We start from the raw sequence: 24609 nt of genomic DNA on the forward strand, positions 1-24609 counted from the left end.
CCTGCTCCCCAAGAAAAGAAGAAATAGGCACATGTGTCAATCACCCTGTGCTTTCCACCATAAAGGTAAAGTTAATTTTCAACTCTGCTGAGCACAGAAACTTGGATATGATTGCCAGCCAGGCACATGGTGTTTGCTGCACGCCCCAGATAATGCACCATCCTCTCCAAACAGCAGGAAACCTGCAGGGCTCACTTGCCTGTTTCAACTCCTGAGCAGTATCATTAGATTCTCATGCTTTTATCCAAGCCTCTCCAGTTGTCCCCGTAGCTGGCAGGGGTTGTGGCAGGTCTCCAGGTTCATGTCCCAGTTATGCCCAGATACAGATAGCCTTCCAAGCAAAATCACAGGGAGATGGACAGACATTGGCTTCTTGATTTAATACGTCAACATACCTGAAAGTCTTGGGCTGGTTTCTCTTACTTCTGTGTGCCTCAGTTTACTTGCACAGTGTGCTCTCAGCTGGAGTAACCGCACTGCAGTGCAGGAAAGCCACAGACACAGCAATAGTCCTAACTGCCAGGGCTTGCGGTTTGGCTGGAGTCAGAGGCTCTCTGTGACTCAGCTTCAGAAGTCTCAAGTTCATGGCTAGGGCCTGAGACATCCTTTGGGAGCGCTCTAGGCTTGGCTTACGGTCCATCCAGGAGTGGGTTTGTGCATAAACAATCTGCTGGTGAGCGAAGCTTGGCTGGCTGGTTGAAGAGGACCTGTGCTTGGATAACTGTAGAGCTGCGGGGCTATAAGGACCAGCCCCAGACAGTGGACCCCCGTGCATGTGCTCTGCATGACACAGGTTTGCACCAGCAGCTGCCAATGCAACCAGGGAAGTGTCTGTGTTCCTGCTGCTCACAAAAGGATGGAGCCCTATACCCGCTCCATAGCTCTGTTACCTCCACAAGGGTCTTAGAAAGAGCAACAGCCGTGACTGTCTCAACTTTACCTTGTTTTGGATCCTCAAGGCAGTAGGTCTGACCACCCTCCATCTGCACAGGCCACAGAACAGCAGGGTACAAAGGAGACCGTTTTTCCAGAGAGGAGAAATGCACTCAGGCATAACAAAACATCATTTTCCATCCCGCTCTCAGCTAGCAGAGCTGTGTTATCCAGCGATGTGTACACGCTCCTTGCCAATGTCTGAACATCAGAAATACATGCACACACATGCACATCTCATTATACTTAAGCAAATTCAGCAGGGAGCAAGCAAGACGTACTACACACTGCAGCTCTGCTTTAGATCATTCATCCCAGCCAGATCTTCGGTGTGATGGTGCTGTCTCTTTTATGCCTACAAAGCACACAGACCTGTGGGCAGAACTCCTCCAGGCTTTCAACCCTGCAGGTCAATGTTTTTCAGCCTGAGCCCTGCAGACCTCTAGCTGTTTGGTAGTATTCCAGGAGAGATAACTAAGGAGGGCCTGGGTATTGTTGGATGGCTCAAACACACTACCAGAGATCCACATCAGGGGAAATGTTCCAGGCTTTGCAAACAGGAAAAGCTAGAAAGGCTCTGTAAGGCATGTCGAACCCAAGATGAGAGGATGAGGAGAGGATGTGTGGTACTCTGCCAGCTGCACACAGAGATTTGCACCAGGAGGTAGATTGTCCTACCCAGGGCTATGTACCGGGATGGACTCCTAGACATGCATATGCAGCTGTGCAAGGAAAAGTACTTAGCCCCTTCCCATTGCCTCTGGAGGGGAGGTGATGGCTGTTTCATCCCCATGCTGAGTCACATGCACAAAGCCCCTTTCCTAAATCCAGCCTTGGCTAAACGCCTTTAAGCAAAGGAAGAGGGTGCAATTAGCCTCCAGACTCTTTAGTTTCAATTAGCACCTGGTGGCAGCTGAGCTTAAAGAACAACCTTTCACAGCAAATCCTACACCAAGAGATCAATGGTCCATATGCTGAACTAATAATGCTGTAACCCCTCCTGCCTCCACCACTGTCGATTGCTTTGCGGTCTCACTTCACTTCTCCACCTGACTGGCCTTCCTAAAGTACCCATTACAAGGTGACATGCATCGCTTTTCCCCTCTGTAATGAGGCTGCCACAGACCCCGCTCAATCCGTCTTCTTTTCCTTCTTTTTCTTTTAATATGCCACAATTATATTGGCTTCTCCGCATGGATCCACTCCATTTAGTGCTACGCAAGCCTGCTTATCCTGAAAGATGCTCTTTTCATCCCTAGGATGAACTGCAGATCTTGCAAGTTGCTCTCCTGTTTATTTTTTCACACTCCAGCATTTCCCACCTACCCAGATTAGGAATTTGAGTATTAAGTATTTCCCTTTGCACACAAACACCATTTCTGCCCAGATAAATGAACTCAAAAAAGTTTCTACATGTTAAGGTTCATGCACATCATGTCCCAGCATCTGCTCTATTAAGCATGCTTCCTGATCCCTTTGCTCTTGCTCTCTTCCTACCCTAGCAAATCCTTCTCAGAAAGCAGAGATGGTGATGTTTGATCTCAGTGCCACGTTTTGACTGCGCTCCCCTTATCCAGGGCTTTGCTTGGCCACTGATGTGTCATAGGTGGACTGAAGCCAACCAGCAGCAAGTGACTCACTCCATGCCCAACGTTAATGATGGATGTACAGGACCTGAGTGACTCTGCCCCAGAGCCCCAGCCCTGCCCGGCCCCTTCAGGCCTGGGGTCTGTCCACATGCAGTCCTGCTGACGCACATCAGTGCTGATTTGTAGCGCACTCTAGTAAGGTCTTGGGCTCCTGCAGTCAATGTCCCCAGAGCTGTCCCCAGAGCTGCAGCACTCTGCAATTTCAGTCTGACCAGAAATTCATTTTGCAGTCACAGAGCAGCTTGTGATCCAGGACTTCAGTCACTGGAAACCCTTCAAAGCAGAAAATTAACAAGCAGCACCTTCAGTCCAAGTTCAGCTGGACATGTGTCCCCAAACTGCCTGGTTGGGATTGGACTGCTTTAGAAATGTGAGATGGCTGGCTCCCTAGGACAGCTGCATGTGACTTCGAAGGCGAGACCTTTCCAAGATTTTCAGGGGGTAATTCAAGCCAAACTCCTAAACCACTAAAGGCTTCCATGTCAACTGGAACTCTTTCCATGATCTTCCATTTCTGGAATCCTTCGTAAAGGCAACACAATGATGAGCATAATCCATGAACAAAGATTTCTTCCTCCCTTGCCAAAAGGAGATCAGTGCCAGGATAGGACATGGCCCCTTTTCAAGAGCCATGGTGGTACCTGGCACATAACTGAGCGGGGCAGAGCTCCACGTTTCCTTGCACTGTCTCCTCTGTGACCCTATCTATACCAAGTCGCCTGGTGCCACCAGACAAGGCTGCTACCTCACGTCTCTATGTGCAAAGTAAGAAACACAGGTCCTAGCACAGATCCTGGAGTCCTCCTGCAAACTTCTTCCCACCACAAAGCTGAACCTGTGACACCCAGTGTCTTTGGCACTGCTTCCTTCAGGCAATACTTTGTCATACCCCAGGAGGATATCAATTTTCTGCTAACCTTTTGCGCTTGTCAAAGCTCTTTTGGATGCCTGGGTGGACTACAAACCCCATTCCTCCTGTTTCATTGCTTGTCGATATGTTTAATGAAGTTTAAGAGATTACTGAGACATGGTTTTCCTTGCCATCGACAGAACTAATTAATCCTGTCAGACTGCAATCCTCCCAGTGTTTTCTTCTTCTCACGCTCGCTCCTCATGTGAACTGTTTTAACCAGTTTTGTAGACTCACAGATTTACTGATCCAAAAACTTCCAGATCTGTAATTTTACTCTTTAGCTTCTTTTTCTTTTTAAAAAATCTAAAGCTTTGTTATCTGCTTCAACACACCAGACCTGCAGCTGATGGAAGAGTTCATGTTTTTTGTTAACACCACAGACCTTCCTTACTAGATTTCCTTCCAGGCTCTCAGATGGCAGATTACTGGTTTGCTCCAGAACCTCATCTCTGTTGGCTTAATTTTTAACTCTTTCCACTACTATAAAGGGGTAAATTCAGTGTAAACATCTCCAGCAACATCTTTTGGCATAGATTTGTAAAGTAAAAGCAGTTTGCTGTTTGGCAACACCCTTTACATGTCTTCAGGCTGCGGGAAGCATACTGACTCCAAAGAGTAGGTTTCTCAATCTGGAAGTCAGAGATGCTCCCTCTCGCATAGGTGCCAGTCTCTCTATTTTTCCTCCTGTTCTTTGCCTCTCTTCCCCACCTGTGGTTTAAGAGCATCTCTGCCTGCGTATCTGACAGCCCTTTACACAACGGGACATCAATCACCTGTGGACCTGCCATTGTTTTCCAAATGCAAACCGTAGACAGGAGCCACGAGCTCTCCTCTCCCTGCTTGTTCAGCATGGAGTGGAGTCATGCTCCTGGCAGGAGAGGCCACCGCTGCTTTGTGCATGCTCAGGAGCCCCTCTGCCCTCCCGAGCTGCTGCAGCAACTTTCAGCAGTGCGAATTTAGCAAACATCTCCCCCTACTCTCTTTGGATGGAAATCAAACCTCCTGGCTAGGTCTAAACTGAGGAGAGCGAGGCTCAGACGTGCTCCCACAAGGGCTGTCCCCCAGCATCAGCCAGCTTCCTGTGGACACTCAGCTCCCGGGGTCCACGGAGTGACAAGGCAGGCCCCCAAAGCTGCAGGGAGCGGGAGGCAGTGGGCAAGAAAACACAGGCACTAAAAATAGGCTGTCTGTGGTAGGGGCTGACCACATTTATTAGCAAGCCTGTGCCCCGCCTGACCACAAGGTCAGCCTCTGAGAGCTCGGCCATAATTCACTCCATGTCTGGGCAGGAAATCTGCTTGAGCTCAGAGGGATGTCCAGTAATAGAAAGCCACATTCCAGGAGCTGGGGCTATTTTTTTTTTCTTATTTTGCAGATAGGGAACCTTTCAGGAGATGCATCTCGCTTTGCAAAAAGGCTAGATACTTTGGGGCTGAAAGAGGGGGAGAAAAGGAGAGAGGAGGAGAAAGGACAAGGAGGGCAGATGGAGAGAAGAGGCATGTGTGCCTGTTTGGGTCTGGACTTTCTCTTACCAGACTCACCTTCATCACATAAGGGCTGGGTAGGTCTGGGAAGGCAGCAGGGAAAGATCAGAGCAGCAAGGGAGGCTACACACTTTTAAGGGCTCCTAAATTCCATAATGTACAGTGTTTAACAGGTGGTACCTGGAGTGTCACCACAGATGGGGTGAGTTGCTGTCAACCTGAGGTCTCCCACTAGGCAAGGCACCATGGCTGCCAGGGAATGGGGAAAGAAAGTGCAAGGGCAAGTGCAGAGTCCTGCATCTAGCGAAAAATAACCGTAGGCACCAGTACAGGCTGGGGGCTGACCTTCTGGAGAGCAGCTCTGCAGAGAAGGACCTGGGAGTGCTGGTGGATGACAAGCTGACCATGAGCCAGCAATGTGCCCTTGTGGCCAAGAAGGCCAATGGTCTCCTGGGGTGCATTAGGAAAAGTGTTGCCAGCAGGTCGAGGGAGGTGATCCTGCCTCTCTACTCAGCCCTGGAGAGGCCTCATCTCGAGTACTGTGTCCAGTTCTGGGCTCCCCAGGACAAGAGAGACATGGAGCTACTGGAGAGAGTCCAGCGTAGGGCTACAAAGATGATCAGAGGGCTGGAGCACCTGCTCTACGAGGAGCAGCTGTGAGAGCTGGGCCTGTCCAGCCTGGGGAAGAGAAGACTGAGGGGGGATCTTATCAATGTGTACAAGTATCTGAACGGAGGGTGCCAAGGGGATGAGGACAAACTCTTTTCAGTTGCCCTGTGTGACAGGACAAGAGGCAATGGGTAGAAATTGAAGCACAGGCAGTTCCGCCTGAATGTGAGGGGGAATTTCTTCTCTATGAGAGTGACGGAGCACTGGCACAGGTTGCCCAGAGAGGTTGTGGAGTCTCCTTCTCTGGAGATCTTCAAGGCCCGCCTGGATGCAACCCTGTCTACCATGCTCTAGGTGACCCTGCTGAGCAGGGAGGTTGGACTAGATGATCTCCAGAGGTCCCTTCCAACCTTACTGATTCTATAATTCTATGATTCTGTAAAAGGGGAAGCTGCACAGTGCCAAATGCCCAAGGAAGGAGGCTAATGATCTTCCTTGCAAAGGCATCCGAAGGATGCATCTACCACGCAGAGGTACAGTCAGGTTGGACTCTGCCAGCAAGGGGCAGGTTGGAGGATGGGCCCCAGAGTAACCACAGTAACCACACCAGAATGATGCCTGCCCCCAGACAGACACATGTGGACCTGGAACAGCTTAGCCTGTGGAAGAAAATAGCAAGGCAAACGAGACCAAGCCACGAAGAGCAGGTGACCACCTTTGAACAGCAGCCTTCAGAATGATTTAAGCAGACTCCACGTTGCAGCAAAGCTCGAATTCTAATCGTGGTACCTAAGCAGCCAGTGCTGGAGCCTTCGTATGAGAGATAATGTGTCCCTGATGACTCAGGCTGACTCACTCACCGTGTACATGAGCTGCTTACAGAAGTGAAGCTAGTGCTTGGGGGGGGGAGGGCACAGAGGTGCGGGCAGCACCTGCTGTCGACTCTGCCAGAGAAGCTGGGGTCCTGGGGTGCTCACACCTCCAGCAATGCCTTCGTGCATGTGTCTTTCCCCAAGCAGCCTCCTGCAGTGGGAAGCAGGCAGCTCCCAAGCAGGCGCATCTATTTGTGACGTATCCTGAGACCAAAGGCCTTCAGGTACAGCTGGCTCCTTTACCAGAATAAGTATTATACCACTGTGCACAGAGCTCATTTAGCCCGAGAATCAGCCTTGTGGCTTTGACTGTGCAGAGCTAACCTTGATAACATCCTTCCAATACCAAAAGATTTCTGTTTCTTGATCCAGCACCATCCCTTGGTTCTGGGTTTCCAAGCTCCCTATGGAGGTAATGATGGTGGGAACAGTGAGATGGCTCATGGAGAGCAAGAGGTATAAGGCAGGAAGAGGTTGTGCTAAATCTTGCTTCCTAACTGGAGAGAGGTTTTGGAAGCTCTATGCAACCAGCTCTCATGTTGAACAGGACTGGATTTTGGAATAAGGCTAATATTTCAGCTAGCTGGATAATGACAGCATCCAGAATTACAACAGGAAGGATTAAAAAATGTAATTGCTAATGGGGAATTAATTGTTAATGGGGAATCATCATTGCAGGAGGGTGTTTCTATTGTGGCCCTGCAGGGATCTGTGCTTGGCCTGTTGCTAATCACTTGCTTTATCAATTAGCTTGAGGGAAACGTAAAACTGTTGCTGGCAAAATTTGCTGGTGACACAAAGGCTGCCATGTATTATGGAAAGGACAAGTCTACTGTACACAGAGATCTGAAGCAGTTAATATACTAGCCTTACTTCAGTAAGAGCATGTGTTTTAATGCAGCCAAATGCAAGTCCATTCATCTACAGGGAAGGAATGTAGGTCAGATTCACAGGAGGCAGGGCTGTGATTTGGGCAGGACCACTCTGATAAGGCCTTGGCAGGATCCACCTAGAGATGAAGTGCCAGTACATTATGACTAGCGTGAAACTTGGCCAGAGATGCAAGGAAATGTCAAAGTGGAGTGGGAAGATAGTATGTAACAGGCAGAAGGCAGAGCTTTCCCTTGCACTGGCCCAAGACTGAATGTGGAATGAAGCTCTCCACGAAGCACACACCATCTCAAGCCTACTGGCCTTCCTCTTGGTGGGCATATGCATTCCCTTTGACCTTGCCTTCCCCAGCATAAACAGAGATCAGTGAGTGTATGGGTACGGGTAATTACAAATACTCCAAAACACTCTGTTGCACACACATCTTGCCCTGGGGAAAGGACAGAAAAAGCAAACAACATATGACAGATGTTAGTCATGTCACTTAATGCATGACTGAAAGGCACTGCAATGCCATAGAGAGAAGAGAAGAGAAGAGAAGAGAAGAGAAGAGAAGAGAAGAGAAGAGAAGAGAAGAGAAGAGAAGAGAAGAGAAGAGAAGAGAAGAAGGAGATCCTCTGGATATAGATCTGGAGACACTACTTCTGCAGTGCTGCCTTCAGAGCAGATGAGAACACTCCAGAAAAAATGGCTACAAACTGAAAACAGTTCAGTACAGACTGACTGGTGCAATGTGGAAAAAACAAGAAACAGTTTGGAATGAAAAATGCAGGATGCCCAGTGTAAGCTCAACCAAAGGAAATTAAAATGTAACTTGGTCAACGTCTGTAAGTACCTAGCCAGGGGTAAACCTTTGTACTCTGAAATCTAGCAGAGAAAGGCACAAGGAGATCCAACGGCTGGATGCTGAGGCTTCCAGAATTCAGGTGAGAAGGATTGCGGACAACATGCCACAGGACTTGCTCATTTGTTCACGACAAGGCAGAAAGACACTTTAGTCTGGCCTCTGGCCCATGCACTCACACCGCTTCCTCCTGCCCTTAAATTTGGGGGTCTTTGGAAGAATAAAGAGGTTAAAAAGCTCCAGGACAAACCCTAACCACAGGTGATCTGAGCAACTTAAGATCTCTTTTGGCCTGACGTTTCCTCTCCTTTGGAGAAATTCAGACAACAACCTCTTTGTGCATCCAACTTATAGACAACAGAGAAAGCTTCATGGCATAGATAGCTCATCACACTTTAAATACAGGTATCTTAACTGAGTATCATTCAAACAGCAATCAAAAGCCACTTGGAGATCTACAAACCAATCACATATTTCTGTAAAAATCCACAAACTACCTTCTACACAGAAAACCCACACAAATCCCAGAGAATACCCCTAAAACCAAAGCAACAAGTTTAACTGTACCAGTCTGATGCCCTGGGGACTTGGCAGGGCCATGAAAGAGCTGGTTGCATCCCAGTTGGCCCACAAATGCAACACAGATAATGTTGGATAAGGCAAGAAGGGCAGAGAGGAGGTAACTACAGATGATTTCTCATTGAGAAGTCAATTTGCATCACTTTGCTGTGCATTGCAAAGGCTGTTTACCAGCCTAGACTTTGCCTTGGCTGTAGTGTGGTCAGCATTTCTAACAAGGTGCATGCAAACATGAACTCCCAGGAGGCTTTGCAGCAGAACCGATTGCAAAAGAAGATTAGCACAAGGACTGAACAGCGTAAGAGAGGAGGGAAAGTAATGAAACAAAATCTCTCTTTCTCTTCTTTGGTTGAGGAATGATAGGGGCTAATTGCTTGTTGCTGGTGAGAAAGCAAGGAGATAGCAGCTTCTATGCACATCAATAAATTAACCCCGGCATGTGGCATCTGAAACACATTCATTTCCAGAGACGTTTATCTCTTTGTCTCCTCTCCTGGGTGAAAACATAATTATTGTTTAAACGTGAGTTAATTCAGCAAGGTGAAAATCAATAATGCAGAATGACTCCTCTTTTAAAAGCAGAGAAATCTCAGTCTGGGACAGATGTGGATGTAACTCTGGCAGAGCTGATGGATGGGGAAGAAGCTCTGGCCATGGCAGGAGCCTGGAGAAGAGAGTTCCCTCTTGCCAGGATTTCTGTAGCTGGGTAACAGTTCCTTTCAGCCACAGGCAGGCGTGGCAGTGGCTAGAAAGAGCTGAAATCACTCGTGCACACAGATTTTGTGAACTGACACATGGCTACGCAACTCCAACATCTAAAAACTTGCCAGGCTGTGGAGTTTTGGCTAAGTCCCAGGTCTCCATGCCATGGCCTTTCCCCTTCCCTTGAGGGCACCTAAGCGCTGCTGCAGGGAGGCTCTCTGCAGGGCAGGGGATCTGCCAATGCAGTTCTCAGTGTTGACGGGGGACACAACCGAAGCCTCAGCCTACCAAAGCTGTGCATGTTACAGCAGGCAGCTTTAGCTCTGTTCTCCCCTGTGGTTTTCCTATTGCCATCCCATATTCTGAAACAAACCAGCAATGACTGCTACCTAGGGAAGAAAACAGAAGAAGGAAAAGGCCGGAGAAAACTGAGCTACCCCAGATAATGCAGACGATACTAGGCTCTCCTGTGTGGCCTTCAACCAGCTCTTCCTCCTCTGACTCATCCTGCTTCTTCTTGAAACTTTTGTCTATCTCTCAGCTTTGCCAGGAGCTTTGCAGATTCGTGGGAGGAAGAAGATACCAGCAGGGACATCCAGAGGCAGGGCAGGTCTGCTCAGAGCCAGCCATGCCCAGAGCTGACTCCCTTTCCTGCTTCTGCTGCAAAACACATGCCGTGACCACTCACTCAGCAAGCCCCATGGGGGAGCTCAGCATCAGCCTACTGCCACGGCCAGGCTGGGCAAAGGACACGGTTCAACGCACCGTCCACTTCAGCTGCAGCAATCCCACCCACGCTGGCCCAGTTTCAGTGAGACCCAGTGCATCGGCAGAGACCGCCAGAGCCACCCAGTGGGATGGGATTAGCGGTGTGGAGCGATTGGTTTAGCAGCAATTGGATTAGCAATGAGTGAGTGCACTGTGTAACTGTCGTTTAATAGGAGCTGCTGTCTCCCCGTTATGCTGTTGGCTCCAGCAACACCTAAGGTCCACTCCAGCTGCCCCAAAACAGCATCAATGCTGGCGCAAAATGCAGAACAGCACCTCCTGGGTGCCAAAGGCACTGTGGTGGTGGAAGGCTGAGAGCAATCCTAGTTCAACAGCTCTTGATAGTGCCCATCAAGCTGGCCGCAGTTGTATCTTCAGCAACCTGATGGGGGGGGGGGGGCACGCAAAGCAAGGGCGCTCTGTATCTCAGCTCCAGCTGCGAAGGGAGTGATCTTGCTGGCAGCTCAGCCTGTTCCCTTCTGCAAGGACCATGCATTTAGGCATGGCAGGTACCCAGTCTCAGGGTACATTGCATGTGCCATGAAAAATTAGTATAGAGTACAGGGCATCACCAGAAGAAAATAGTCTTCCAGAGCAACATGATCCTGGGGAGGTAATCAAGGAGGACCATACAGATGAGATATACCCAGGAAAGGAAGCTCTCGTACATCTGCTTAGCTCTGATCTCCTCCAGTACCCCAGTCTCAGAGTTTGGGGGCTCCTTGGCTCCTGCATCTCAGAAAAACGCACCCTTGCAGTCTCACAGCTCTGAGATGCAGGGCCAAAGATGATCAGCAGAGGAATTATTGCATGAGCAATCTCACCTCTGCTGAGCCCAACATTGCTGTTATTAATTCATGTGGCACTTTGTCGGATGCTTTAGTAATCACCGTAGTGCACACGAGAGCCAGGAGCAGGTGCCTGGCCTCGCAGCGCTGTGCTCGTGCACACTTAACAGCTTGTCACATCCTCCTCACTCAAGTGTGCAGTGCTAATGCATCTCTTAAAGTGCTTCATGAGCTATTACAGTCGAGCATGCCTCAGTCGCATTACAAATGGACTTCTTGCCAGTACACTTCCCCCAGTCCACCCAGTCTGGACGTAGGTTGTCTTGGCTGTTAAGACTTGTCTGCCCTCAAGTATGGGACAGGTGCTCCTGATGCCAGCCGCAGCACCACGGCCTCTCCGAGCCCTGCAAGCCAGGTGCTGGGGGCAGCGACACAGTGGGCACAGGGCCTGACAGGAGACCTTCTGCTCCAAAGCACAGGCCTAGAGCCATGGCTCCCTCCCAGTCCCATGATAGCATTTTAGAGCACTCTCCACAAGGGATCCATGGCACAGTTCCTGAGGGGGACAGCTAGATTTCAGGCAGATGTGGAACTGCCCCACCAGTCTTCTTCTAGCTCTTATACCCTATTTTTCTTGCTCTGTGGCCCCAAACTCCTTTTTAACCCCCCTAGAGCCATTTTCCATTGCAGAGCAGCCTCTCTAGCTTCTGTAGCTGGAGGGAGCCTTGCCTTATCCGTACACCAAGACCAGATGCCTGTTGATGCCATCAGGCTTCAGCAGTTTCTGTTCAGAGCTGGTGCCCAAGACGCCTCCTTGCCGAATGCAGCCAGGGTGAGGGAAGGAGGAGGAACGGAGGGAAGGGGAGGCTAAGCTGCCAAATCCCTGAATCCTGCAGGATCAAGGAGCCAAGGTTCTGGAACAGCAGCCTTACCCATGCCCATGCTCCCAGCACCAGCACATGCTTGCCAACAGTGAAATGTTTGGCCCTTGCCAGTGCTGGCAGGTACTAGTGATTCATTTCACTGTCTAGACAATGCATTTCCACAGTGCATGTCCCTGAAATACCTGGCACCTCCATCTCTGGCACTTCTATCTGTGTGACAGGGTTGGGCTGCCATCCCTGCAGCACAGGGGAGGCAAAGTGATACATCCAAGGGATGCTCTGGCAGCCTTACTCTAGGTCTTTCCAGGTCCTGGCAGCTTCACTTCTCTGAAGAAAGCATCCCACCACCATAAGCAGCACACAGTTCACCTCCACCCTGGCTCCTAAGCACACTGGGGTGCTTCCTGGGGAGCAGGCACCATAGGAAGGTGCTGGGACTGCTCACCCAACACCACCCGGCAGGCTCTCCCTGCTGTCAGAGCACGGCTGGCACTATGCACTGGGGATGCGCCAGCAGACCTCAACTGCTTCATGTCCAAGCAAACAAGGCTAAGAGCTTATAGACTGGCCTGGCTGCCATCTCTAGGAGTCTCCAGCAACATAAAACCATCCAGCTGGATATAGAGCAACTCTTTCTGCCTCTCCAACAGTAGCAGGCTCTAAGAGCTAATTTTCCACATGGGAACTGGATGGGAATGTGTACTCTGTACTGCTGGTTAAGCATGGGTCCAAGCCCCTTCTCAAGAGCAGAATGGCCCACTGTTCTCCCCATCTAGGTCTTGGAGATGGAGGCACACACGGACCTCAGCACAGCCCCAGCTCTCTCATTCATGCTGGGTTCGTCAGCCCCACAGAGCCCATGGACACACAGATGTCCCTTTCAGAGTCAGTCAGCAAAATACTCCTTTATAATTCACCGAGAGAAAATACAGGCAGGCTAGCTACCAGCAAAGCAAGTGACCTTTGGGGTTCCCCCTTTTTGCCCCTTTTTTGCAGGGCTGCCACAGGTGGCCGCACAGGTGGGACCCAACCAGCTGTCCCCAAACCCTCTTGGGTCCTCCAACTCCAACTTCTCAACACCTCTTAGTCTCTGTAAAGCCATCACTAAGGAAAGCCCCAGTGCCCCACTGACCTGGAGAGGCATGAGCTAGAGGTGGGTGCAGCCGGGCCAACCTTGAGTGCAGGTGCTGGCCATAGGCACAGATGAAACAGGTGAGCTGGGCTTCAAGAGGTGGAAAGTCAATCCCAGCAGCCACTCACCCCAGGATAAAGTCATCCCAGGAGGCAAGAGTAGGATGAAGTACTGGGCTGCCTCCTCCCCTGCTCCTGCTCCTTCCTGAGTAGGTGGCACAGGACAGCAAGCGCAAAAGGGGGACAGGGGATTTAGAGACGGTATCCTGGCAGTAAGAGCACCCCAGACACAAAGGGGTCTGGGTAGGACAAGGTATACCTAGGGGCAGGAGAGGACAATGACCAGAAAGGTAACATCAGGCAATGCCGGGCAGCACACACAGCTTGCCCCCGGAGAGTGGCCAGGGGAACGGCACCCAGATTTTGGGGGGGAAACATAAGATCGGGGATGTCAGAAGAGACTCACCCTGCTGGCTGTGTCTCTGAGCATACACCACCACCACCGCGGCGAGCACCACGCAGCAGGCTGACGGCACAGGGTTAGCCATCTGTGGAAGCAAACACAAGGAGCAGCAGTCAGCATCGGACCCCAGGAGAGCTTGCGTGCAGCACCCTGAGAGCCAATCTTGGGGCACAACGGGGGCGCAAGGAAGGAGCAGGGTGGCCGCAAGGAGCTGGCTGCAAAGAGAGACGCTGGCATGGCCACGGGGGAACTTCGCAAAAAGAGGCATTTTGCTGGCACGCTCTCCTTCCTTCAACGGCCTGTGGCACCTTCCACTGGAGCTGCCAGCAGAGCCAGGTGCCCAGAGGCCCCATTAATGCCTTGCACAAACACTGCATTTCTCTCACCTCATTTCCTCTTCTCCCCTGAGAAAGTCAAACCCTGGTGCTGGGCTCTCTTAGGCAGCTGCAGCATTACCCCAGGAGCAGGCGCTGCCTGCAAAGAGACTGCAGACACCTTCAGCTTTCCAAGCAGGCAGCTGTGCCATGTTCAAGGCCCCATTTCCCCCAAAGAGGAGAGCAGAGAGGTAGGACGCTGCTGAGGAGACCCAGGCTCTTCACAGCAGTGGCTGGTGCCTAGGGCGTGCAAGATCGCAGAGCCTAGCACACGTAGCTGCTGCTCTAGCACGGCCTCTCCTGACGCTGATGTTACTTGTACAGCGCTGAGCACCGCACTGGCCTGACATAACAGCAGCAGCATTTATGGGCATGCAAGAGACACTGTAACTCTCATTGGCGTCTCCGCAGTGGCTGAATAGCTGCCGGCCTGGGAAGCCAGCTGGGTTGGCAGGAGCTGCAGCAGGGAGGGGGAACCTGCCCCTTCCTTTGAATCAGGCTCCCAGCGCAGCTGAGTTCTCTCTTTCCAAACGGCTCCCTTGCTCCGATTTATTATTTCTACAATCAAACAAAACGGGGCTGTGGAGGTAGGAGCCGGCTGGCAGAAACCAGTGGCAAGGCTCCTTCTGCAGGCGGGACCTGTTTGACTGCGCGGAGCAGAGGAGGGCAGCAGAGCAGAGGGAAGGTCTAACTTCAGCCAGATCGTCGCTGCGCACTGAGCTCACTGCCCGTGAGCGAGGCCGAGGCCAGGCACCAGCTAGCGCTGAGGGATCACGTGCCAGGGCATGGAAAGCTTGGACCCCCATCTCCAACTCGTGCCTCCACGCACAGTGCTGCGTGGGGCGTCTGGCCCAGATTTTCCCCTGCCCGGGAACACACAAAGCCGTGCGCAGGGAATCGTACAAGCTGCGAGTCAGTCTATGCAGCGGGGAGACTCGGGCACAGGTGTCACATCAGATGTGCAAACGCACCCTCCCTGGCAGAAAGGCACAGGGCCTTGCAATCTGGTGTGTGCTCACAGGTAAGGGCTTGCACGGGCCGTGTCGCAACAGCTGCGTCCCTGCTAAAGGCAGATGGAGATGGAGATGCAACAGGCAAGGTGCTCCAGGATGCCCGGACTCTGCTCCTCTTGGAGCCAGGGCTGCTGTCTCGCTCGCGCACGAGGGATGTTGCTGAGGATGATGGTGATGGGGAAGGCCTGCAGGGTCACAGGCTGCACGGCCACCCTGGAGCCAACGCAGGGCTGGGGAGCCCAGTGAGCGCTGCCCTGCCACGAGAGCTGGGCCATTGGCCCACCTGCCGGGAGGGAAATAGCACCATGCGTGGAAAGCAAACCGCACCTTCAAAAACATTTAAAACCTCACTAATCTACAGCACCATATCAGCAACATGCGGAGGATTGCCTTTTAATCTAGAACATGAGTGCCAGGAGGGATGTGGGGCCTGAAACAGCCATGGAAGCCTGTGGCAAAGGAGATGAGCAGAGAAGGACCAAGGACCTCCCAGTGGCCTCACTGTTGAATTTATGGCTCTCAGTGCCGCAAGGGGCTGGCAGTGCGGCCTGGTCCTGGCATGCTGTGACAGAAGAGGACGGACGCACGAGACCTTGACTCTGCTCCCAGCCTAGTCCCATGCTGCCCAGGTGACCTTGAGCAAATCACTCTTCCTGCCTCCCCATGACTCAGTTTCCCTGCCTGCAAAACAGCGATAATGAAGGTGACCTTCCTTTGAAAGCTCTGGGTGAGGAGCGCTAAGTGCTAATTATAATGTCATTATCATTCATGCCACTTCTCTCCTACTCCTCTTTTTCACATGCTCTACCTCCTCCATGCTTCCCTGCAGTCTTTTAGGCTCGCTCCCCCCTGGAGCTGGACTGACCCACCTGCAAAAATCAAATGCTACCCTGCAGCAGTGCATCCTGCCCTCTGCTCTGAGCGTTGCAGCACCCTTTGCCCTGATCCCTCCTTCATCCCCCACCTGCCTCCTCCAGGAATGGGGGTAAGGGAGCAGGAACACAAAGGCAACTCCACAAAAAGGAGAAATCCTTCACTGTCCTGATACAAAACACAGCAGACCTGATTCTTGGTTAAATGTAGGCAGTGTAAAGAGGTGCCCCTCAAACCCCTCCCAATCATGGATAGCCACAAGCCTAAATATCCTGACTCAGACTCTGAGGTGAGGGATAGATCTGGGCAGAGACAGAAGGTGTTACATTAACCTAGATGCTCCTATACTTATCCAGACTTTGGCCAGAAGGTCCCTGAACTGCATGGCCTAAGTATGGCCCTTCCCAAGCAGAGAGACCCTGTTCAGCTCTGACCCAGGAAAATAAATTAAGAAGCTTTGCCCTCTCTCTGCACCAGCTCCAGGGTTCAGCTCTCCCAACTGCCTTGGAGAGGGGTGGCCAGCAAATCAGCGCATGTCACTGGCAAGGCCTCTTTTGCTCAGAGTTGCACCACAACTGTCGCACCCAGAGCAGCATCTGAATGCAGGACACCTGCAGAGCTGCAGAAAAGGTGAAAAATCTTTGGGTAATACTGAAATATGGTGCTGATGAGCAGCCTGGAGAGAAGCAGGAGCTGCAGGGACACAGAGATACGCACTTGCAAACCTGGAGCACAAGCAAGAGAGCAATTACTAGTGCTGACTCTCTCTATTGATCTTGAATTCATTTCTTACCAAGTATTCCCTAAAAGCCATGAGACTGGCTTATCCCATCAGGAACTGGAGCTGCTTGGAGATGGATTAGGACAGAGACTCACTCCTATATGGATTCAAAGAGCTGGCTCCAAGGTCTGCTCTGGACTCAGTATGGTGGGACGGGGGACCAAGCCAAGTGAGTTGCAACCCTCACAACTCTCCCGGGAGCTGCTGAGGGCCGGGGCCAGCCCCCTTCTCCTAGAGCTGCCTATAGTGAGGCTGGATCCAACCTGCCCGTGGCTTGAGCCACCCCAAGACTCAAATTCTGTCCCACTCCTCATGCACCAAGGCTCTGCCCCAGCCCTTTCCAGCAGCCTGTGAGGCCCAGGGCATGCTTTGCAGGCAGCCCTGATAATCCAGATGCCAGCACAGGCCCCAAAAGGCTGAGAGAAACTTGTATGGCACTGGGTGCCACGCAGGAAGCCACCGGGGAGAAGGAAAAGCTGGGAGGGTTGAATTTGTCTCCAGCAGCAGCTCCAGCCTCCTTAGGCTAGTGAAGATCTGCACACAGCTAGCAACTAAAGATGGATGGCCAAGGGAGAGAAGCCATGGCTATCCTACCAGAGCACCCACCATCAGTCCACCTAACCCTGCACTCCACTTAAAGCAGCCTGCTGCCACACAGCTGGGAAGAGTAGCCATTGTGCCCTTGCAGGCAGCACCCAGCTGTGCAACAGGAAGGACAGGAGAGTGATGAAGTCCCTCCGACTCCCCAGGCAATCAGGCTGCTCTTTGAAGCGGGAGGTCTGCTCGCTGTAGCCTTAAGTTAGCTCACATTAGTACCAGTAACACTGCTAGCCATCACACTCCCCATCTCATATTTACTCCTCGTCCCCCAGAGGAAAACCACCTTCCCTCCCCTGCTGCTGCTCCTCATCTTATCAGTCATTAAAATAATCACTGCTGTTTCTGTCTGTCTGCCTGCCAGCCCCCCCTGCGGCCAGATCACACTGACACAGGGCAGCCCAATTACCCGGCAAGAGACGATTCCTGCCCCCAAGCATTGACGATCCAAGCCAAGCAGCTGCAGAAGGCTCTGGGAGGAGGAGGAGGAGGAGGGTGATGCTTGTGGCTTACAGGTGGGAAAAGAGAAGGATAAGGGACATGGCCCAGCTCCCTTGAGAGTCCTGGCTCTGCTGTGACAGAAGTAGTCTCAGTGCTGGCACAGAGACCTCATCTCTTGGCCACTTTCCTCTCCATGAAACTCCACTTAACTTTTCAAACATGAGCCCTGCTGCTCGGCAGGAACTAGAGTTATTTTAGTGTGAAAAATCTAGACAGAAAACCAACTTTTTGTTTTCTTCTCTCACTCGAATCACAATTTCCCATGCAGTATTTGCTTTGTTTGCCTGTTTCGCCCAAAGCTACGTTTTTTTTTCCAAGCACATAACAAAACCTCCACAAAATCTGCAGATGCTTCTAATGCAAATTTCCATTTACTGTAGTTGTTTGTTTAATGATTTCACTAACAAAAGTCAATATCCTGGCACGCGGATGCACGGGACAGTGAGCAGTGCATCACCAGCAGTGTTAGAATATGCAGGTCTCAGGGCTGCGTCCCCATTTTGGCAGGGAACATTTGGAAGGTGATGGTGGGGAACTGCATTTATTACACAGCAAACCTAGCAGCGGAAAGCTCAATCTGCTGCAGAGAAGAGTTTGGACAATATTTGCTTTTTCCCTGGTAGTGAATCATTTCTTAGCTGTCAAGATAAAAGAAGCACTCGACACAGCCTGAGACACCTTGGCTATTTGACTAAACCACTCCTGAATCACCTCGGATCAGAGATCTGAACAGCGATCCTGTACAAGCAACTCTCCCAGGGAGGTTTCTTCCATTTCATGGTAACATCAGGACTAAAACAACCACAGCTTTTCCCACCACCACCACCTCTGATGCACATATATATATGCAATTCTTCCAACAGTGGTGAAAAAACTTGGAAGAAACAAAATGAACCACCAGCCCTCGGTAAGAAGTTGCAAGGAGGCTTGGCTTCACGTATCCCCAGGCAGGACTTGCTCTTTCCAGGGCAGCAATACCACTCCTCCATGAGCACAGCACGCTTGCACAAAGGTGCAGAGGAAGCTTGCACAAAGATGCAGAGGAAGTGCGCTTCTCCTTCAACATACACAAATGTTTAGCATCTGCAATATCCCACATCCCATGGCCATGCCCAGTTCCCTCCACTGAGGCATCCACCTCCTCCAACTGGATTGACACAATGTACGATTTCACCAAATCTGCAAGGCCAGTGGGAATTAATACTGGAAACAGAACATCTCTTAGACAGAAGGGCTCTGTTCAGCCACAGGATCCAGGTGGAAGTATAGTTCCCTCTACATTGCTTTTTCTCAGCCCAGCCCCAAATTCCCACTCTGTAGCAAGATGAGATCAAAGTTCAAGATCCCGTTCCGCTCTTGGCTTCTTTGCTACAGGGTCAATGAGGAGATCAGTCATCATCTGTCTTAGCAGGAGAAGACAATTGAACATGGACAGAAACATGTTCACCTCTGGCTGCTGTCACTGCAGCCAAATGTATTTCTAGTATTTTTTCCCTGAATAGGATCAGGCTGTGTGGATCCATGGACAAATCTATCTGACAACAAGACCACAGGTGGCCCATGCAAGGAGGATGGAAGGGGCCAAGTGACGTGACAGCTATTGGCTTAACATCATGAGATAAGGACAGTCCTGATCCTGGCAAGAGGAGAGAAGGAAATCATGGATCGAGACAGAAGACAGGATGCCATCATCTGCTGAACAGTCCCAGTGTCCTCTTCCAAGTCCACTTAGAACAGAGGGCCACATCCTTTCCATTTCCCTTTTAACAGCCCCCCCAAAGCCATTGGTCAGTCACTGGTAACTGGTAACTAGGCATCAACCAGCTACAGCCAGCTGGGAACAGTTTGGCCTCCTGAGAACATCTACGAGAACCAGAAATTTTCTGCTCTGAGCCCACACAACCTGAGACCTTCTCAAGGCTCCTGCAATTCAGCAAATGCCTCCATGAGCTATCCCAGACACCCAAAAGCTTCAGCTGGGGATGTTGCTTGGCTTGTGAAAGACTCGACTCCTAGGCTAAGTGCTCGAACTCTGCAAGAGTCTCACCTGCCACAGCTTCCTCCCTGCAAAGAGAAATAAGGCCACTTCTGAAAGCAGATTCATCCAGCAAAAGAAGATGTAGTTCCAAAGCCCAGCATTTGCTACGATAAAACATTTTGTTGGGAAATTTCCCATCAGCTCTGCTATGACCAGGGCCTGGCTCTGAAGTGGTGAGGCAGGAAAGATAAAAGCTCCTTTAACTCCGTTCCACCCTGCGTGTCTCTGCTCCAGCTTTGCCAAGTGTGTTCCAAAGACTTTGTCCCTGCCACGCTGATACTGCAGACACTATGATATGCTTGTCACAGCACAGGTGTAGTGTAGATGCTACAGTACACCTGTACTACAGACATCAACTGTAAGTGCTATGGGACACCTGTACTGTAGATACAAGCTGTAGAGGCTATGGTACACCTGTAGTGCAGTTGCCAATTGTAGATACTACAGTACACCTGCGCTGCAGATGCTGGCTGTAGATGTTATGGTACACTTGTAGTACAGATGACAAGTGTAGTTGCTACGAGCGCCTTATACTGCATACGCTGACTGTAGATACTCTGAAATACCGATGTCCAACAGGACATGCCACAGCCTTCCTGCACCAGGGGTGCTATGATACGCTTGTTCTGCACTCATCACTTCATGTCTGCACTGGAGAAACCTGCTGCAGACCCTTCCCAGGCACCAACCCAGTAGAAACAGGCCTAGCAAAGTCATTTTCTATTGCTCAGCCCAGTCCTTTGCTAGCAGAGATCACAACTTTCCTCCAGCCCTGGGGATCTGGAAGCTGGAACTTCTCTAGTGTCCCTTCAGGTTCTAGCTCAGACCGACTCTTTCATGGGCTCCTGGAGAGCTGCATGTGCCAGAAAGATGAGAAGTGAGGCACTCAAAAGGGCATGGCATCCTCAGCTGCCCCATAAACATTCACCATCTCATTGGTCATCCAGCACTGGTTCCTGTATGGATTATACCTGCATGCTCAGCCACTTCTGCCTGTCGTGTTCCTGAAAGCAGAGTGCCACATCCTTTTCGAAGGCAGACTTCCTGTGGTAGGAGGGTGAGGGAAAAGAGAGAATAAAATCCTTGTCTGTTAATATCTCACACAAGAGGCTTTCTAATAGCCCTAAACCCCCGGCCTCACAATGTCCCTGTCAGAGCTAAACCTCACTTTGTTGCTTGGAAAGAGGAGAGAAAAGACAGGCTTTATCACCTCCATAATATGTGCTTCAGAAAGCCTTACCTGCAGGGTCAGAGCTGCTTCCACTTGAAAGGGCTTCTTAAATCTAATTTAAGCCCCTGCTGTCAACAGGGTGATTAGCACTGCCCCCCCAGACGGAGAGCACCGGGGGATTACTCAGGCTAGACGAAGTTAATACGCTCACGGCTCTTGAGTACTATTACTTTCCTCCTTCTACTTCTTCCCTTTCCTATAATGAAACAAAAATGCCAGAAGAGAGGACTCATGGAGGAAAGATTACTCCACAGAAGAGCCTCTTGATCAGCCTTCCTCTGACAGTCCCATCTAGGAATACCACTGGCTTCACACATTTCTGTACAAGATGCTCTAAATGAAAAGACTCTTCCTGTCTTCCAGCATGCACGTGGTAGTCTAGACTTAACAAGCATGGAGAGGTGAAGGCATCTGGCCAAACTCGCAGAGCAAGAATGAAAAGTACTAGGACTAGGTCACCAAGACCCAAATTTTATCTTCAACTCATGGCCCTTTGCCATTGAGGAAGGGACAAGATCCACGGGACTGGATGCTTTTCCATCCTCTGCCCACCGACCACCTGCTCATCACTGCGTGGCTCTGTGGGTGAGCAGCTCTTGCAGAAGAGAAGGTGCCATCAGCCAGGGTAAGCTGTAAATTAGGGAATAACCAGACTGGTCTTTCTCAGAGACAGAGCTGCTCCTGCCACGCACCTAGCCAAGAAGAGCGAATTCCTACTACCGTAGAAGAAGAACTAACACTTCTCCTTCCTCAGTCACCTTCCCTCCATGTACAGCTGGAGGTCAGGATAACCCAGCCGAGGACAAGGCTGACTTCTATGCAAGCTCCATCTCTCCTGGATGTTTAAACAAGGCCAGATCTTGACAGATTGCCCATTTATAACAGCAGCTGGGCAACATGCACTCTACTTGACACATAACAGCTCACCCCAATCATCAAGGTGCCCAGGGCTTAGACAAGCCGACTCACAGAGGAAGATGGATTGAGCAGGACAAGACAGAGCTAGAGTTGAGCAAAGCCATTGAAAAACTTTCCTACCTGCTTTGATTGAAAATGTGCATCTGTAATGGGGCATCTCAGACTGTAAGTCTGAGGTGGTCTTGGCTCCACTACACATGCACAGAAGCCTGGAGTCACTTACCTTTACCCTCATATCCAAGCAAAATGTCTGAACAAGAAGTGCAACTGCCTTAAAACTTCTCACCTAGCCCATGGAGAGGAAGAAAGGAGACTAGAGAGAGCATCAGCCCAGATAAAACCTGAGCAACCTTCTAGGAGATACTTACAGGAGATACTACTTCAAGGATGACTAAGCTGCCCATGAAATATCTCAGGCTGACTGAGAGTCTTTGTATGGCTGCTGAGCTGGCTTCAAGAACAGCTAACTTCTTCACTTGTGGTTTGGACCAGGCTCTGGGGCACGGACCCATGGCTCCAACATGCTCACTCTGGGGCAGGGACCATAGCATTCAGAAAGTCCAATGGGTACCAGAAACAGTAATGGCTCTCAGGGATGCTAGTCATAGCATCCTTGCCCTGGTTTCTCATGGTGTATCCCAGTGAGGGCCAATCTCGGTCATTGCCTTGCAGCTGTAGGGTCTGGGGGATTTCTGCTCCAGGAAGAAGGCAGGTTTCCTTCCTCTCACAAAAATATATAAAAGTCCTCTCAAAATAATTACATAAGCTCTACCACATTATGACACTCTGCAATTCATACCATGCCCCTGGAGAGAAGACAAGGGACAAGCATGGGCAGGGGTCCTTGAAACCTGCCTAACCCATGCACCGAGCACGGGAAGGGAATTGGCCTCACAAACCCTTGCCCTCCCAACGAACGCATCCTCCTCGTCACGCAGCTCCCTGCCAAGCACACCCTACCTCCCTGAGCAACGTCAGTAAAATGTAGTAGGGGCACATCTCCAGCAAACCTGCCTATAAATAGCCGTCAGCTCCACGGCCATCGCTTTGGTGCCACTTCCACGCGGGCACCACTACAGGGAAACATTGCCTTACACACGCACGCAGCGTGGGCAGCTGCCTGCCACCGTCCGGTCCCCACGCCTTTTGCAGAGCCCTGAAGGGGGACGTTTCCCACAGCTTGTACCTGTCCTCGCAACTGCCACAAAATTAACTGGTCTATCTGCAAACAGAGGGCAGCGGTCCAAACCCGGCCATCTGTTCCAGCGGTGATAAAAGCCAACACAAAGCACAGCATACTAATAGCGTCGCACTCCTTAGAAATTGGCTCTGGGAGGAAGCACGGGAGGGCAGGAGGAGACCTGAATCCCCACGCGCAGAGCCTGCTGGGAAGCATTGTCTCCAAGTCTACTTCTCCTGGGCTCCAACGCAACCAGGGCTGAGAAACAGCAGATGAGCCCCAGTCCTTAATAATACTCACGCTCCAACAGTCTCTGAGACGGAAGACAATTTGGATTTAGAAGTATCCCAGGGAAATGTTGTTGTTCGGTGTTGCTCTATTTTTCTTCCTTTTTACTCAACTTTGCTCAGCAGCTGGTGCTGCCTGCGGGCTCTCCCGGGACAGCAAACCCCGAGACTGCCAGATCCGTGCCAGGCAATCCTTGCAAGGTTTGAGACTGGCCTGACATATAGTGTGGTAAGGAGAACGATAAAAGATAGAGAAGCCTTCATTTCAGAGAGAGACAGGAGAAGCTCACCGTTCAGACACTTCCCAACGCCCCTTCCTGGAAGCTGCAGAAATCGCACAAGAACGGCTCATTCGGGGCTGGTGCTGGCACACTCCATGCCTGTCCAGCTGTGATTATTGCAGGAATAAGCTCTTGTTGCCCCACTAAATTTTATCACCTCAAGTTTCAGGTCTCCAGTCACAAAAATAGAAAACTAATGATGGGGGGAAAAGCACCTCCACCCCAAGCAAACGACTCCAAACCTTTTAGGAACACCCTGCTGTTCCTAAATTCCTAAATTCTGGTTCACTTTGTGATTTCCAGGCAGATGCTTGCAACATTTCTTATTTTTGTTCTCAGGGCTGTATCGCCCTTCGAAACACCCACGATTTTGCTCAAAATCCTGGGTTTTGCTTTGAGGAAAGTCTGTGGCCAGCCTACTTTATGAACTCCCAAACTACCCTTAAGAAACAAAGCTTAAGGGCAGAGAAAAACATTACAGCATTAAAATCCAGAATGTGTCACAGTCACATGCTGTCTTAAGTGCAGCAAAGACGAAACGGAAAAATAAAATTAGAGAGGAAAGTGGAGAAAAAACATGAAGCCCAAATTGAAGCACTAATATTTTGCTTCTATTTTTTTTTCTCTTGCTGTGGCACGGACCTGTTTGGACCCAAGGAGTCCAAATTGCTCCTGCAGTTGCTTTTTCAATCAAGGCGCGTCAGGTTGTCTTCAAGCCTTTGTGCTCAACGTGCAGCTGGGGTCACCAAGCAGCGGGACGCGCAGGGCAGCTTTGTTACCGGCAGGGAAAGGCTCCTCGCTCATCTCTGTGCTCGCTTTGTGCCGGGCGGGTGTGAATTGGATTCTTGATAGGGTTTGCATTGGTGCTGCTGGCTAAAATCCCAGCACAGATACAGCTTTGGAGATGAACTACTGGGAGGACAGACAAAGTTTGTTTCCCAGACTTCCTTCATCAGCTAGATGCCCGTGGCACATCAGACGTGGCATAGGGCAGCAGAGGGTTTCTAAGCTTCGGGAATCACAGT

General features: G+C 50.7%; 1 protein-coding gene across 9 annotated transcripts in view; it reads right to left on the minus strand.

Moving 5' to 3' along the window:
• The window catches only part of CNTFR (ciliary neurotrophic factor receptor), a 215388-nt gene that overhangs the window by 73405 nt on the left and 117374 nt on the right, over window positions 1–24609 (minus strand). For all 9 annotated transcript variants that reach the window (XM_062599511.1, XM_062599514.1, XM_062599513.1 and 6 more), the window contains one exon: window positions 13514–13595. In XM_062599511.1, the coding sequence (XP_062455495.1) occupies window positions 13514–13595 (82 nt within the window). The remainder of the gene's footprint in view (window positions 1–13513; window positions 13596–24609) is intronic.

Source organism: Rhea pennata, chromosome Z, assembly GCF_028389875.1.
Source record: "Rhea pennata isolate bPtePen1 chromosome Z, bPtePen1.pri, whole genome shotgun sequence".
NCBI classification, from domain to species: Eukaryota; Metazoa; Chordata; class Aves; order Rheiformes; family Rheidae; genus Rhea; species Rhea pennata.